General features: G+C 35.4%; 1 protein-coding gene across 1 annotated transcript in view; it reads left to right on the top strand.

The window, feature by feature from the left end:
* CSMD1 (CUB and Sushi multiple domains 1) overlaps positions 1 to 17,271 on the top strand; it is a 1,262,314-nt gene that overhangs the window by 963,731 nt on the left and 281,312 nt on the right. The window contains exons 18-20 of the mRNA XM_074922368.1: positions 9,491 to 9,679; positions 13,183 to 13,299; positions 14,693 to 14,908. Coding sequence (XP_074778469.1) covers positions 9,491 to 9,679; positions 13,183 to 13,299; positions 14,693 to 14,908 — 522 coding nt within the window. The remainder of the gene's footprint in view (positions 1 to 9,490; positions 9,680 to 13,182; positions 13,300 to 14,692; positions 14,909 to 17,271) is intronic.

The following is a 17,271-nucleotide window of genomic DNA, read 5'->3' as shown; positions in this document are numbered from 1 at the left end:
AAATTATATTTTGATTGCCCTTGCAGGCTTAATAATAGAAGTTGCTAGTGTTAAAGATATAACAACAGAACTTCTATTTGTTTCACATTTCCTACACTTGTAGAAGAAGAGGCAGTTGATAGTAAGTTTTAAGAAAAGTTTCTGAATATTTTCTTCGGATATTCAAATAACTGTCTTATTTAGAAGTGTCCTAAAAATCTTCCAGTTACAACTATAACTTTCATGATAAATTAAATCACTGAACTGTGAAGCAGAAGGGTCTTAATCTTGCTTAAAATAAAAAGTCCAGAATAAGCTATACCGAGTTGCTACTGAGATGGCAGTAATATTCTATTAAGCTAAAATTTGGCTGTAATATAGCTTTAATAAAAATGTGAACCCTCAAAGGTGCTTCAAATGTGAAGGTAATTTGTTAATTCCCTGACTTAAATGTCTGTAATTCTACTTTTTGATGACACTTTTAATATAGTTCATGTGAGACAGTGTAGGTTAACTAATGCATCTAAGCAAAAAAAAACCCCACACCAACAAACTGCTTATTCTTTAAGTAAAGCTACTGAAAAAATATTAAATTTTATCAAGAATAATTCATCTGTATACTTTTCACCAGCATGCCTTATGCCTCACTTACATCTCCCTGATCTCTCAACTTCCTTATGTTTTTGGAGTTTTTCTGCAGGTTCTTATTCTGTGAAGTAGATTGTGCAATCTTAGTTTATTTCTTAAGAAAAAACAGATAGAAATATTTTCATCCACAGATTTCGTTAGTGTAAAGCCACCATTTATTAAGGTATTTTTGAAATTTATCTTTCCTTAAACAGAAAACATTATTATTTTCAAATAAAATTAAGCAATTCTTAAATCCAGATACTTTATTTAAAAGTCTGTGTTTATTTATGAATTTACATTCCCTTCTATACTAAAAATTATCTGAAAAATTGAACTGAGATAATATTTTAATTATACATTGAGACAGTAATCATCCCATATAAAATGTACATCGGTATATATTTAATTGGCATTACAATTCTCTTACATAGCTAGGGAAAATTGTTCAAAGTCAAAGATCACCCATCTTTGTAAAATCTTTCCCTTTAGGTCATAGAAATATCTAGCAAAGTTAGTGGTGTGGTTTTCCTTAAATGAAATGTTATCAGCAGTAAAAAAAACAAAGGTAATCCTTTATTCAGTGTATAAAATCAGGTGGTTTGATTTGGTTTTGCAAAAGAGCTTTTTAGGCCCACAAATATGCAGTCTTCATGACGAAGTGCTGAGATCATTCAGACAGCCCACTATCAGTTTTAGCAATGATAACATAGAAATAAAATACTTCCTTGCACATTTTCATTTGAAGAAAAAATAATCCTTGTGTATAGTCTGGATATGGAGAAAAGATTCGTATTTTCATGGCAGGACACAGTCAATGGAAAAAGTTTTTGGAATATTGAGGAAGAACTTTTTGTGTCAGCAGTTGATTTTACTTGGACTAATAAGAACCAATAACAAAGGCAGTTTTAATGAAAGTGCCCATGAAATAGTTGAGTTTACTATTCTTAAGAATTGAAAGAATGAAGCAACACAATTGTGATAAAGTCAGTGGTTTTCAGATATCTAAACTGCACCAAACTTGAGAAATTTGTAGATGAATGTCCTTAGGAGTGAATTCTGAAAGGCATTTATAAAAGAGATTATATCAAAGCTCAAGGGAAAATTGCATTTTTTTTTTCTTAGAGAAAGAAAAATTTCTATCAATTTCTGGAGGTATTTAAAAATCCCTTTTAATGAAGTGTAACCCAAAACTTAACCATGTAAATATTTGATATATTCAAACATTGCTATAGATGGCCATCAAAGAATAACAGATCTCTTAGGATAAAATCAGAAAATCTAAAGTATGTATTTAGTTACAGGAACAAGAGACAGAAAGACAGGAACAAAAAATATCTAGAAATATTTTCAAAATAAGAGAAAAAATAAAAATCATTATAATAAAACTTAGAACAAACATCAGTGGTCACAGGGAAGACTAAATGTTCTATTCCTGTTTTGTAACATTTGCAGAAAAGTTTAATTTTTACCATATATACTTAACACAATTAAGTGAACATTTACAAGGTAAGAGTACAGCATATGGAAAGTGGGTATTGCACAATATTGAGATAATTAAATACATGTATTCATCAGGGACTGCTGAAATTCCCTGTGCTGTACTTAAAGGCAAAGCTGAAGCAGTCTCCCCTCCACTGACAGTTATGTCTGAAAATTCAAAACTGTAGGGAAATTTCAAACAATTTCAGAAAGGCACACACCTTTCAAAGAAAGAAGGGAGGGGGATGAAGACATTAGTTTTATCTTCACTCTTTAAAGATACTGGTTTCAAGCTGATAAACAAGATGATAAGGAACAAATGATTTGTGTTTGATAAGAACAGATTATGTCAAACCAACTTAATTTCTTTCCTGACCGCTTAACTGGTTTTATAGATCTGGGAATAGAAAGGGAAGGAAACAGTTCTGTGTTGACATTATAAGGCTTTTAGAAGTCTTCCAGAGAAAATAATGAAGTGTGGTCTAGATGAAATTGTTACAGGTGCAAGAAGCACTTCAGTGAGCACTGGAAAAGGTCTTCATCCTCGGGGATACTAAAATTGCATCCAGACATAGATGCACCTGCGCAACCAGCTCTAGGTGACCCTGCCACCTCGATTCTGTGATGTTGTTAACTTTGGAAACTTTTACAGAAAGAGCAGCCAGCAATTAGTTCACTAAGTCAAATTTGTAGGGATCCTACTGTGATCTGGCCTAGATCGAAAACTATCTGATATTTTTATTAACAGTTTTGATGATGATATATGAACACTTAAAAATTTTGGGGATGATTCCAACCTACAATTATAGCAAGCACTATGGTGGAGAGGGTGGTCTATTCTTTTAAAAAAGTACACAATTTTCAAAGCAAAGATAATTTACACTGTTCTCCCTTAATTGTTAGAATAAGTCTGCCTATATGATCAACTCTTTCATTAGGTAATTTTCTTTTCTTACGGTACAAAATATTGCTTTTGTCATCTGCCTGATTCATGTTCTGGATGATTCTATACTGATGGCAAAGAATAGTACTCTAGCGTCAAGCTGAAACACTTCCATTGATCAAAACAGTTTTGAGACTCATTGAATAACACATCAGCTGCTCTAGAGCTAGCATGAATGGGTAACATAGTGGTTATGGCACACAGATTGTTTTGCTTTCTCTTTTCCGTACCAGACTTATTTTCTTCATCTGTTTTGTGCACTGAGCATTCTTTAGACAACCTCTTAACAATCTTATGCTTTAATATTCCATTTTTCTAATGATTTTAACTATTTGATCTGTGAAAGGAAAAGTGGAGGTGTGAAATATTTGAGTATGTAGTATTACATAAAACTTTATAGCTGTTTTATGCTTCATGCATCACAGCAACAAATTAATTTCTTCTTTAGATATCTAATGGGATCTAATGATTAAATCAATTTCTAAAAATAATTTCTAATTCCAAGCATTTGCAAAATATGCATTTTAATAATCAATGGAGCATCTAATATAGCTATCAGGTTGATAAATGTTTGATGAGATGTTAATATTCACAGAGTGAAGTTATTTTTCAATTATTCAGTGATATACAAAACCTTTTGTTTCTATGTTTCCTGTTTACTTTGTGTTGTGTGTTATGTTCCTTTGAAAAGAGAATGAATAAATTGTAGGATAGAGTTATCTGCTTATCTAATTCCTGCTGCTTCATGGAGTGAAGTGGAGGAACCATTTTTTGAGAGAGCTATTGAGCACACTCTGCTTGAGAAATATTGCATTATGTAGGGTGGGAGAGAAAAGACATGGCTTTTACATGTCTTTCACTGTAATATCGTATTTACTGAGACAATTGTTATGAATAGTATTAGATCAACTCTTTCCAACCATGAGCCCAAAATTTATCACTGTGGTGCCAGATTTTCTCATATATAGTTTAATATAGTCTTTTTTGTAGTCAGGACTCTCAGTACTGCCCATTATTAAGCTTGTCTCATGTTATCTCCTATTAAGAAAAAAACCCCAATCTTTGTTCCAAGAAGCAAAGAAAAATTATTTATTTTCAAATATGTTTCTATTGCTAAACCTTACATACTGAATATTTTCCCCTGGGAATGAAGCTCTGTTGCCTGAGCTTTTATTTATACACCACCACTATTTCAGTCAGAAACTTGAAAGTTGATAGTATTGCTACAGCTTTTGGTCTCCCTGTAAAAAACGGAAACAATGTAGCCAAAGTAATCTAGAGTTATCATTTTTAAAAGAAACTGAGTTTACCTATTACATGTGACTCAGAATCCCAAAGCAGTTGATGTGTTGAGGCAGGGGTGGAAGGGTGCCCTAAGAGCGCTACTGTGGACATCCATCTACTCTAACATATCTCAAAATGTGAAGTATAATTTCTCTGAAAAAAATTATGTGTATCAAAGTTAAAATTTCATACACAATTAATATTTATTTAAGGAACATATAGTGCAGAATATTATAGTTTTAAAAGGGCTCTTTAAGTCTTTATTAAGCAATTTAAGCCAGGTGAAGGGTATCTAAAAATGAACTCTGTCAACTAACATGGTACATTTGCATTAAGAACATGCAGTCAACTCTAGAAGAAACTTACTCATCCAGAATTTAGGTATGTCAGGGATATCTCATGAAAACTAGATCACAAGATTTCAAATCTGAATTTTAACTGAGATATAAGAATAGCTGGAGGGTACAGGGAATTTCTCTGTGCAAGCTAGAGTCATTATTTATGATATTTTTGTTTGTAGTCCTGCTCCAATCCTCATATCTATAATTCTAAAACCTTTACTTTATGCCCTGATAAAGGATTTTTTCCCTTAGTATTGAACTCCTCCTACTTTGTTCTTAAGGTTGTGTGGTAGTCCTGGATAAATAAAACAGGGTAGAAGCAGTAAACTGAGTACAACTTCCACAGAAACAGTTATAGGTACATATACAGGTATACATACATAACTCAACTGAGAGGACCAACACCTTCAGAATATTCAGGGGGCTAAGGAGGTAGGAAATGCTTAATGCCCTGCTATAGAGAATTTTGTGCTTTCAGCAGCTGGCTCTGAGGAAAGAACTTCTTTGGCAAAAATTAGACTGGAAAGAGTCATGCTAGAAATTCATGTCACATGGGAGGAAGGACATAACATTTTTGAAGACCTTAGAAGACTTAATCTTGCTCAAGGCTCTCACAGCATCTATGAGTGATGGCATCACCCATATGAAGTCATGCCAACTTATCTAATCCAGCACCAAAATACTGAAATTAATGTGAAAATACTTAAGTAACTGCAATGGATGCCAGAGCTTTGAGGAAGATATGTCTAGATTTTATCCCAAATCTGTAGGTTTTTCTGTTGCATAAAAACCTGTACAGGCTCCTCTGAGTGCTCCTATTTGTCTCCGAGGCTTGACTGTATTTATTACCTGCTGTTTTCAGTCAGCTTATAGTTTTTCAGTCTACTGCAGGCTTCATGCTGGCTGTGTCCTTCACACAGGACTATCATCTTTTTACCCAGCACAGTCAGTATCTTCAAGATTGTCCTCTGGACAGGCTCAGTTTCTCATAGAAGAAGAAACAATGTCCCATCCCTCCCAAACCTGAAGAGGTTCTACCTCAGTCATTCGTGTTTCCTGGCACATGACACAGTGTATCAGGTTTTGGAGGCAAGGTTTTGGTTACAGGGGAGTGGCAGAGGCGGCCTTTGTGAAGAGAGTCAAGGACTGCCCTGTGCTGGACACAGCTGGTTCCAGCTGGCTTCAACACACCCACTGCAGGACCCAGCCCATCAACCAAGTTGGTGGCACTTCTATGATAGTATATTTAAGGTCAAAATGCTGCATAGGTGCGTGAGAAGTGAGGATAAGAAAGTGTGAGAAACAATCTTACGAATGCCAAGGTCAGAGATGAAGGAGGTGTTCCAGGCAGATATTCCCCTGCAGCCAATGGAAGAGATCACAGTTGAGCACATAGCCACACTGCAGCCCGTGATGGGCCCCGTGTCATAGCAGGTGGATATTCCCTGAAGGAAGCTTCAGCCCGTACAGGCCCATGCTGGAGCATCTTTATCCTGAAGGGCTACAGCCTGTGGGAAGGACCCATATGACAGCGGGGAAAAAAGTGTGAGGAGCAAGGAGCAGCAGAGAGAACCTGTTATGGACTGACCACAATGCCATTGCTTGTCCCTGCCACACTGCTTGGGGAGGCTTGGGGAGGTAGAGAAGTTGTGAATGGAGGAGTGAAGTTAAGCCTGGAAGAAGGGGGTTGTGGTGGGTTAACCGTGGCTGAACACCAGGTGCTCACCAAACTGCTCTATTACTCCCCCTCATCAGATGGACAAGGGAGAGAAAATATAACAAAAGACTCATGGGTTGAGATAAGGACAGTGAGAGATCACTCATCGATTACCATCACGGGAAAAACAGACTTTACTTCAGGAAAATTAATTTAATTTATTGACAATTAAAATCAAAGTAGGGTAATGAGAAAATTAAACCAAATCTTAAAACACCTTCCCTCCACCCCTCCCTTGTTATCAGGTTCAACTTCACTCCCAACTTTTTCTACCTCCTCCCCCTGAGAGGCACAGGACAATGGGTAATGAGAGTTGCAGTCAGTTCATCACTCTTGTTTCTTCTGCTCCTTCCTCCTCAGGAGAAGGACTCCTCACACTCTTTCCCTTCTCCAGCGTGGGGTCCCTCCCATGGGAGGCAGTCCCGCATGAACTCCCCCAACATCAGTTCTTCCCACAAGCTGCATTTCTTCATAAAGGTCACCTCCACGGGGTGCAGTCCTTCAGGAACACACTGCCCCAGGGTGGGTCACCCATGGAGTCACAAGTCCTGACAGCAAACCTGCTCCAGTGTGGGCTCCTCGCTCCACAGGACCACAGGTCCTCCCAGGAGTCTGCTCCAGTGTGGGCTTCTCATGGGGTCACAGCCTCCTTCAGGCATCCCCCTGCTCCAGTGTGGGGTCCTCCCTGGCCTGCAGGTGGATATCTGTTCCTCCATTAACCTCCATGTGTTATGTAGGGAGACATCCTGCCTCACCATGGTCTTCACCACGGGCTGCAGGGGAATCCACTCTGGTGTGCCTGGAGCACCTCCTCCCCCTCCTTCCTCACTGACGTTGGTGTCTGCAGAGTTGTTGCTCTCACATATTATCACACCTCTCTTTGGCTGAAGTTTCCCTTGCACAGTTTTTTTCCTCTTAAATATATTATCACAGAGGTGCTACCACCATCACTGATGGACTTGGTCTTGTCCAACAGCAGGTCCATCTTGCAGTTGACTGGCATTGGCTATATTGGACATGGAGGAAGTTTCTAGCAGATTCTCACAGTAGATACTCCTGTAGCCCCCCCCCCCCAAAAAAAAAAAACAAAAAACAAAAACCAAAAAAAAAAAAAAACCAAAAAAAACCCAAAACAAAAACCAAAACAAAAAACCCAAAACCAAAAACCAAACAAACAAAAAAACCCCACCAAAAAACGAAAAAACAAACAACCTGACCACACAAACCCATTACAGGGGTTGTGGGGGGAGGTGTTTTAGGTTTTGTCTTTGTTTCTCACTATCCTACTCTATTTTTAATTGCCAAATAATTTAAATAATTTTCCTCAAATTGACTCTCTTTTGATTCTGATGGTAAGTGATCTCCCTGTCTTTATCACAGCCTATGAGCTTTTTCATCTTATTTTCTGTCTTATTTTCTCCCTCTGTACAGCTGAGGAGGTGATTGAGACAGCAGCTGGGTAGGTGACTGGCAGCAAGCCAAGGTCAACCCACCACACACAGTAACAGAAAATAAAAGAAATTCTTTTCATTCCAATAGAGAGTCTTTATTTGTTTCCCTTGTGTGTATCCATTATAGTTCATTACATGATTAAATGCCACAGTCATTTGCTATCACTATAAGCATAATGTATAAGGCTTGGTTAATGATCCTCCATTTGATAATTTGGAGGTTATTTCCTTGTTCACTGTATAGCTCCAGGTTTATTTACCAAGCACCATTCAATCTTTGTTATAAAGCATAATTACTAAAGGCTCCTTCTGTCAGATAAGAGTTATACAATTGTGTAAACTATGTTCATTGTCTTTCTAATTTTGATGCACAGGATAGTATCTGTAGGAGTTTCAATAAGGCCAAATGCCGGGGGCTGCCCTTGGGCCACAACAACCCCCAGCAGCGCTACAGGCTTGGGGAGGAGTGGCTGGAGAGCTGCCAGTCAGAGAGGGACCTGGGGGGGTTGATTGACAGCCCAATGAACAGGAGCCAGCAGTGTGCCCAGGGGGCCAAGAAGGCCAATGGCATCCTGGCTTGTGTCAGCAATAGCGTGGCCAGCAGGGACAGGGAAGGGATCTGACCCCTGTACTCGGCACTGCTGAGGCCGCACCTCGATTCCTGTGTTCAGTTTTGGGCCCCTCACTCCAAAAAGGACATTGAATGACTCGAGCGTGTCCAGAGAAGGGCAACGGAGCTGGTGCAGGGTCTGGAGCACAGGTCGTACGAGGAGCGGCTGAGGGAACTGGGGGTGTTTAGTCTGGAGAAGAGGAGGCTGAGGGGAGACCTCATCGCCCTCTACAGCTCCCTGAAAGGAGGTTGCAGAGAGCTGGGGATGAGTCTCTTTAATCATGTAATAAGCAATAGGACAAACTTTGGCCTCAAGTTGCACCAGGGAAGGTTTAGACTGGATATTAGGAAGCATTTCTTTACAGAAGAGGTTGCTGGGCATTGGAATGGGCTGCCCAGGGAGGTGGTGGAGTCCCCATCCCTGGAGGTGTTTAAGAGTCGACGTAGCGCTGAGGGATATGGTGCAGCTGGGAACTGTCAATGTTAGGTCAATGGTTGGACTGGATGATCTTCAAGATCTTTTCCAACCTAGACGATTCTGTGAGTCTGTGATTTTTCTGTAGGAATTAACAAGTAGTTTCTGAGTTCATAATGTGCAGGCTTTTGACACTGCTTTTTTTGCTAAATCAAACAACCATTACTATCACAGAAGAAATGTGCATTGTCCTGCAGTATCAGAAATTGTTAATCAAATGTGATTTATATACAACAAAATTTGTATTCATACTTTGAACCTTCCTATAGTTTCAGATGTCCAGTGCATTTGTTGGCTGTTTTTTTCATTGTTTGATAAAATATACTTTAAAGCTCCCATCTTTTCCTACTTATTTGGGGCTTCTCTATTCTATGAGATTAAGAATTGAAAACCCGTGCTCTTAGTCAATGACAACAGCTAGAGAAAGTGATCCCACATCGATTCTCAGGCGATGCTAACAAGTATCCTTTGGGGACTCTTTCTTTCTACCGTTTTAGTAATTTTGTGTTTTCTTTGGGAGTTTTTCTGTTTACTATCTGAAAGAGAAGGGGAAATAAACAAATTAAATCTGTGTGTTTCAGGTGTTACTCTGGAATCAGATTCCTGCCTTGACCCAGGGATTCCTGTGAATGGCCATCGCCATGGTAACAACTTTAATATCCGCTCCACAGTAACTTTTAGCTGTGATCCAGGATATACACTGAGTGATGAAGAACCACTCATATGTGAAAGAAACCATCAGTGGAATCATGCATTACCCAGCTGTGATGGTAAGTGTGAAGTTCTTGATATGACAGTTTTAAAGACCAAGAAAGTTAATCTCCTGTTTTCGAGAACTAATTAAGCTTATCACTGTTACTATCTCCTTTTAATAAAAGCCATACTTTAAATCTCTGTATCAACTTTCAGTCAAGTACTGTTGTGTACAGCAGAATTTACAGGTATATTTTCACTGACAGAAAAATCAGAATTCTCAGAGAGTGCCACTGTTCAACTGTGAATGAAAATGGTTCAACACTAATATTTATGAAGCAAAGGCAATAAACTTAACTTATGCTTTAAACTTAGAATACTGAATGTCAAAATAATTGCTTAAAATTTAGGATGTTCAATAACAAAACAGATCATGATCAGCCTATGTAATTAATTTTCTTGACAGACTTTTTTAAAAAAAATTTGTTTTTTTCATTAATTATTTTGGGGGATGTGCAATATGAAACTGAATCTTTCATGAAACCTTTTTTAAAATAGTGAACTATACTAGCAAATATTTCTGTGCTCTTTTTTATTATTGTTTTTTTCTAAGTTCTTTTTCTATGAACTACAGAATCAACTAATTTTTTTTTTTTTTTTTTTTTTTGTGGAATGCTTATATAGTTGTAACAAAATCATTCTGATAGGAAGCACAGAAAGTAATATCCAACTGTTGCTAAGTAATTCAATAGAGATAGAACCCAGCATCTCTGAAAATCCTCTGTAAGCTTCTTTCGTTAAACTTCCTGCAAAAACTTCCTATTTTCTCACTTCTGGTTGTTAAATTATTATCTTTAAAAAGATATTTGTCTTGATAAGGCTTCTTTCTTGTCAGTATATAACTGTGTTCTAAAGCAGTGATGAAAGATCAATGTGTGGTGGGTTAAGACACAAGCCCATACCAACGAAGACTCTTGCTTTAGTGAATTACTTACATTAGGGAATTTCTAATTCCCTTTTCAAACTTAAGGTTTCCACTGATTACAGTGGAACATCAAAGGGCAAACTTAGAATTAGGTTCAGCAAAGTATTTTAATTTCTGACTCTGTTTTAAACTGTTTTGTTGAATCTGAGCATTTACTCTCACTCAGGCATTTAATTCTCTCTAGAGCATTCTGGCCCCAGTCACAAAAAATATAAACTAACAAAAGATTATAATATAGTTAAAAGCTCTTAATCACTACAAAGCAAACTATCATTCAAACTCACACACCTTGTAAGTGTTATAACTTGTTTCTCCTTTGCAAGGACAGAAGAAAACTATGGTTTTCAATTGCATTTTGTGATCAAATTGTAGACATTATGTTCTTGGCACAGTTGAAGAATTTTGGAGTGTCACAGATCTTCTTATAAGCTGTAATTTTAAAATGAGCAAAGCACTTTCAGTATCCCTCCACTGGTTTTATGGGTTCATTTTGCTTTTTTACTTTGCTGCAGTGGGTTGAAGAAAACCGGGAATCTTAAAACTTAATAGCATTCTACTGATTTTCAATTTAATTTATACTAGAAATTGTGAATGTATTTTTGAGCTAAAACACCAATATTCAGTTCCTTTGTTTGCATATGAATTTTGAACTAACTAAAGGTCTAGGTAATTTTCACTCATTGAAAGAAAGTCCTTAATTCCCAGGTCTGTCATCCACTTTCAGCATAAGAATATAACAGAAAATTTCAAGCCGTTCTGGAGTAGGGCGTCTAGGCAAAAAACATAAAATGGTTACGCTTAGTTTCTTCTTTTTTCCTCACATATTCAGCTACAATGAATTAATTGGTCTAAAAAGATGAAATAAAAGTCACATTTTTTTAGGTAATCATTGTGTTAGCATATTTGCTTTTTGAGGCTCAAAAAGTTGTGACCCAAATTTTTGAAATGTGAGGTTGAAATGAGCATTTTGAAGTAATCTGCAGACTATTGATCTTCTGAAAATTGCAACTTCAGAAATTAAATCAGCAGAATAAATCTCTAAGGGAAAAGCATGTTGCTTTGTTCATGCCAACAAAGAAGAAAAAGAACTGTGTACAGAAGCACAGTGGCTAAAGTTCCTTCTAATTAATGTGTCCTTCTCAAAATCCTATAATCTCAAGGTGGAAAGTGAAAATAATTTTCTAGGGAGAGCTAGATTAAAAACCAGATCATTCACATAATTTAATTGTTAAACTTAAAACTATGTAAATTATTTAAAAATATTTTATATCATCTGCTTTAAGGAATGCTGCAGTCAAATATTTTTCTTCCTTCTGTGATGTTTACAGAATAAACAAGATTTTGCATTAATGTATACTACCATCCATTTAGGGCATTCTGAACCTGTAATTATTTATTACTAAGCAATGTTATCAACCATATATTTACTGTGGTTTTAGCTGTTCATATTCTCACTCATGCTTATGTGCAGAAATACATATATGCAGGCAAAACCAGGCTAGAAAAGTTTCCTTTCTTTCTATTTATTTATCAACATACGTAATACATAAATTTTTTAAAATTAAAAACATTAACAAACACCTTACTCTAATATAAAATGAAAAAAATAACTTTAGCTCTAGTTCCAGCATGTTTGTATGTATATAGATATATTTTATATGCACATTTACATATAAGAACTGCAAGTTTATTGAACATTTTGTCATGTATATTTGCCATCTAGTTTATGGCAAAGTATGTTGCTCTATGTGAGGAAGAAAACTAAAAGCATCTTAATGATTTGTTGCTTTGTTGTTAAATATTTAGTTTATTAAAATTTTTATAAACCACATAAAAAGATGAGTGAAACTACATAAAACAGATTAGTGAAAACCACAGCCATGATGTATTTATAAGATCAGCGAGCAATTCAGCATGCAAATTTTAAACTTTAATTAATTTACCATGCAAATTGTGCAGCCTAGTTTAGCAAAGGCCAATACAACTAAAATGTTTTCTAGCATAGTTCTTGTGTCTTTAAAAATACTCAATTCCAAATAAATTACTTATAATGGGACAATCTGTATTTCTGTCGGAGAGGAAAATGCATTCTTTTTCCTGAACATTGCAGAAGAAATCAAATAGAGACAAGCTTTTATATTAATGTAAACAAATACATTTTGTTTCTTAAATATTTTTTTAATGAAAGTAGAATTAAATATATACCTTTCTAAACCTGTACTGCAAGAAAAGTACCTTCAAGATACTTGATTTTTGAGTTAGTTCACAAAAAACAGTTTAATCTTACTTCTTAAATACAATTGGAATTAATACATGCAATAGTCTGGAATGAATTTTTACTTATTTTTGTATTCTGCTAACTAACAAAAGACAAAAAATAAGCTCCTTTTCAAGGACTAAGTTAAGAATAAACAAACTTGTCAAATGTGAATGTCATGCCTTTGGGTGAATTCTTATTTTTATATCTGACCCTGTTTTTAATTTTAAAGGTAGTTCAAAAAGTTAACCAGGTTTTAATAAAACCCAGGACTTCTGTATGACTTCTGTTGGTTCCCTCCCCTCTCTCCCCCCCCCCTTCTTTTTTCTCTTGTTAAGCTTTATGTGGTGGATATATTCATGGGAAGAGTGGAACGGTTCTTTCTCCAGGTTTTCCTGATTTTTATCCAAACTCTTTGAATTGCACTTGGACTATTGAAGTGTCACATGGCAAGGGTAAGAATCTAATATGAGTTGCATATGTATATGTAATGTCAGTGTTTAGAAAATTCAAACACAATAAAATGCCTTTTATGAATTGAGCTAAATCAGTGTTTTCTGACACTGAGGAAGAAGTTAATTTCCCAAAGTAAACATCTTCAGATATGGTGTTTCTAGTTTGTGTTTATTTTGCAGAAGAAACATTATTATGAGTTACTAGAGGAAATATGTTTTAGTCTGTTATAGACAAATGGGCAGAAAGTAGAAGAGGTAAAATATATTAAAATAACGCTACATTTTTCGGTGGAAGCTGTCAGGACCTTATTGATAGCTCTTCTTTGTTATTAGGCATGAAGAAGTAGATTTGATCTGTGTATTAGTAACCTTAGATTTCAGACTTAAATGATCAGCACCAAAAATTACATATCTTTATGTTATGTAGACAGTGGAGTAACATTTGGATGCACAGTTAGGTTTGGCAGCTTAACTGTTAGGGAAATGTGTAAAAGAACTAAGGAAAAAAGCCTAGGAAGTACTAATGATGCGTTACATATCACTGAATCGAAACATAAAACATAAGAAAAATATTCCTCCATCTCCTTTCTACGACAACAAAAGTCTTTCTTATGTGTGATAATTTAGGAAGTATACTGGAAATTTCTAATGTTTAAAATGTTCTTATGGACTAGATTTTTGTTTAAACATCATATGGCATTTTAAAAATAAAATATGTGAGAAGATTTTCTAAGAAGAATTTTGTTCCCCACAGTAGATGATTGTATTTGAAACTTAACTGCAATTCAAAATTTAATTCATTGCTGGATTGGAACTTGGCAGCTGAAAAAACAGTCATGACTTGGGTAAAGGACTGGTCCCAGACAATATTAATCTGCATATATGGAAGACCATATTTAAAACTTGTATCTGCTTTGTCCTTGTGTATGGGCACTTCCCTGAAGTTTAGAGTGAAAAATAGAATTGTGCTGGAGGAAGTGCAAAAATATAACAGGAATACAAAATTTTAGCCAAGCATTTACATATGTCTCCTAGTTTAATGGCAGAGATTATAAATAAGAGATACATACAGGAACTTGAATAAAAGCTATGTAGAACAAATTCAGATTTTCACAGTACTGTATACAAGTAAAACTGAATCCCATAAATTCTCTTATGGGAACTATTGATTTATGGTGATCTACACAAAGAGCCACACTGCATGTATTGATTGGTTGAACCAATGTGCATTCAACAAGTTTCATTCTCTGAATTTCAGGTTTTGATTCCATGTGTGACTTTTTCTAAAAATCCATGTAATGTAAGATTTACTTTCTGTGTCACCTATGTATAAAGGAAGAGAAAAAATTCCTATTAAATGCTTTTCTTTTACTCCCTTTAAATATTTTTAAAGGTGTACAGCTTGTTTTTCATACCTTTCACCTTGAGAGCTCTCATGACTATTTGCTCATCACTGAAGATGGCAGCTTCACAGAACCAGTAGCCAGGTTGACTGGCTCAGTTTTACCACCTACAATTAAAGCTGGCCTCTTCGGAAATTTTACTGCACAGCTTCGATTTATATCTGATTTTTCAATTTCTTATGAAGGCTTCAACATAACATTTTCAGGTAAGAAATTCCATTCTGCTAAATATCCAGAAATTGTTTCCAGATAATATTTTTACTCTTAGATAGCAGAAATATTATTAAGTTTTAAAAGCCAATAGATATTGTATAGTTTCTTTGTAGGAAACTGGTAAGGATTATAAAGGTGGCTAACAAATTAAGAAGGATGTTGGTGATGTGACTGTTTTAAGGAGTAGTTTTACCTGTTCTCAGAGAACCACTTACAGTGTGAAGAAGTTTGGAGGAAAATTAAGGGGATAAAATGTACAAAAATAGAAGTTACTGCTTCAGAAGAAAGACACTAACTGGTACCATTTTACTAAAGGAAGTATAGAAACTGTAACAAAGCAGTAGTATGCTAATTCAGAGCCACAGAGGAATCTAAACTGAAGACTGATTTTGGAATAGAAAATGTATATATAAAAATAAAAGACTTATTAACTATTGATATGTGAAGACGTTTTGATAATTTTTACAAATTCCTCTAAGATAATTGAAAAAATTAAGTTACTACTTCTTATTTAGAGTCTTCTAAAATTAGACTACATATAAAATACATTTCTCAGTAATTTTCTTTGACTATCTATTCCTGTTACTGAAATATAGAATATTTACAGATAGAGATACGAATAAATAACCGCTAGCTGAAACGCTCATGCACATAGATATTCTGTGGATGAAGTATGTAAGGAACTCATATCCAACTCTCTTATATAATTTTTCAAGAACTAAAAAGTAATTACTGTGTTTTGTTGAGATCAGACAATGTTTACAGATGAACATGCTATTTTACAAATAATGTCTCTCATATAGCTTGCTTATTTAAAACAAACAAACAAACAAACAAACAAAAACCAAAAAAACACCTCACTGATTAGAGCAATAGTGTTGGATTTACTTACATCAAATGCTGAATTCATTCAGCATATTTGTTCTGGATACTTTGGAATAACCAAATCAGAGGTGAGCAGTTTTGCAAGTTCAGAATGTAAATGGAAATATTAAATGATATCTGATAGTTTATTTATAAATAACTCAAAATGGTAGAGGACTAGGTAACGTAGAAAAATACACAAAATATCATTATGGATGTAAGGGGAAAAATTGTAAAGTAACAAAATATGTGGATCACAGAAATTTTTAAACACAAGCAAAGGTTTATGCCCTATCTACAACTGATATACACATAGATAGCCATCATATCCCATATTATATATGAAATAAATATTTTGAGGAATATTATCAGGTACAATAATTTTGTGACACAGACAGGTGAGTGTGTTTTCTTATTTTCACACAATCAGAATGTATTTCTTCATAGTAAGAAGCATTTAGTGAGAAGACCTTAAGCTGTTCTAAATGTCATCTAACACAGAAATTTGTCAGGAAAATTCCCTGGTGCCTAGAGGTCTGCCACAGGGTATCTCCATGTCTACCTCAGCCTTTACAGTGCTGAGCAGAGGTAGTAGTTCATATGTCTTCAAAACTTAAAATTTCTCCCAGCAGAAACTAGTGTGATTTATAGATTCCTTCTACTATTCAGGACTTTCCCACAAGGCAGTTATTATGGGAAAGGATTTCTTTATTTTATTCACTGAGTCAGCTGCTTAAACACTCATTCAGAAACTTTGGATTAGTTTCTTCCCTCGACTAAATAGAGTTTCTTCCTCTAAGTGGATTTGACCCTACCTTCCATCAACCTCCAAGGTAAATGCTTTAGAAAATGTCTTTTCTATCAGTAATCAGCTCTTCTAAGTTTTGGATCATATTCTGAAGAATATAAAATCAGACTTTTTGGGTTAGATTTAAAGCTGATCTTTTTTAGTATCTGATCTTTAACAGTGGTCAGTAGTGAATATCTAAGGAAGAAAAAAACCCACAAAACAGAACAAGCATACAGTGATACTTCCCCAGCATACTCTCTGAGGATGAGGGAATGTTTTGCTCAGACATTCCTGAGTTTGATGTAGTTCCCCTGTATGCAGCAGCCCTGATTTTTTCCCATTAATCTGTTCTGACTCTACCTGAATTATTTCTGATACATAGTTATAAAAGAGACAAAAAAAAAATAGGCTCTTGAGGTTTCTTAAAAAAACTATATATATATCTAGTTGTTTTCAGTGGTGTGACACCTGTATGATTTCTAAAAGACATGCAAATAGACATTGCCTGATTAAGAGTGTAGCTTTACTTAGGAAACTCAAGTACAGTTTTTGAAAATGTGTACATATGTCTTTTCATTCACCTGACCCTTTATTTGATTTTTTGTCAGATTTTCTTCATTACATAATGATTTTTTTAACTGTAAGTCTCACTTCTAAAGCTGTTTGGTAGTTCAGATGAAATGAACAAAGAATTGTACACAA

Source organism: Athene noctua, chromosome 1 (assembly GCF_965140245.1).
Source record: "Athene noctua chromosome 1, bAthNoc1.hap1.1, whole genome shotgun sequence".
In the NCBI taxonomy this organism is placed as follows: Eukaryota; Metazoa; Chordata; class Aves; order Strigiformes; family Strigidae; genus Athene; species Athene noctua.
The sequence above is the reverse complement of the archived record's forward strand: the minus strand, read 5'-3'. Positions and strand labels throughout refer to the sequence as shown.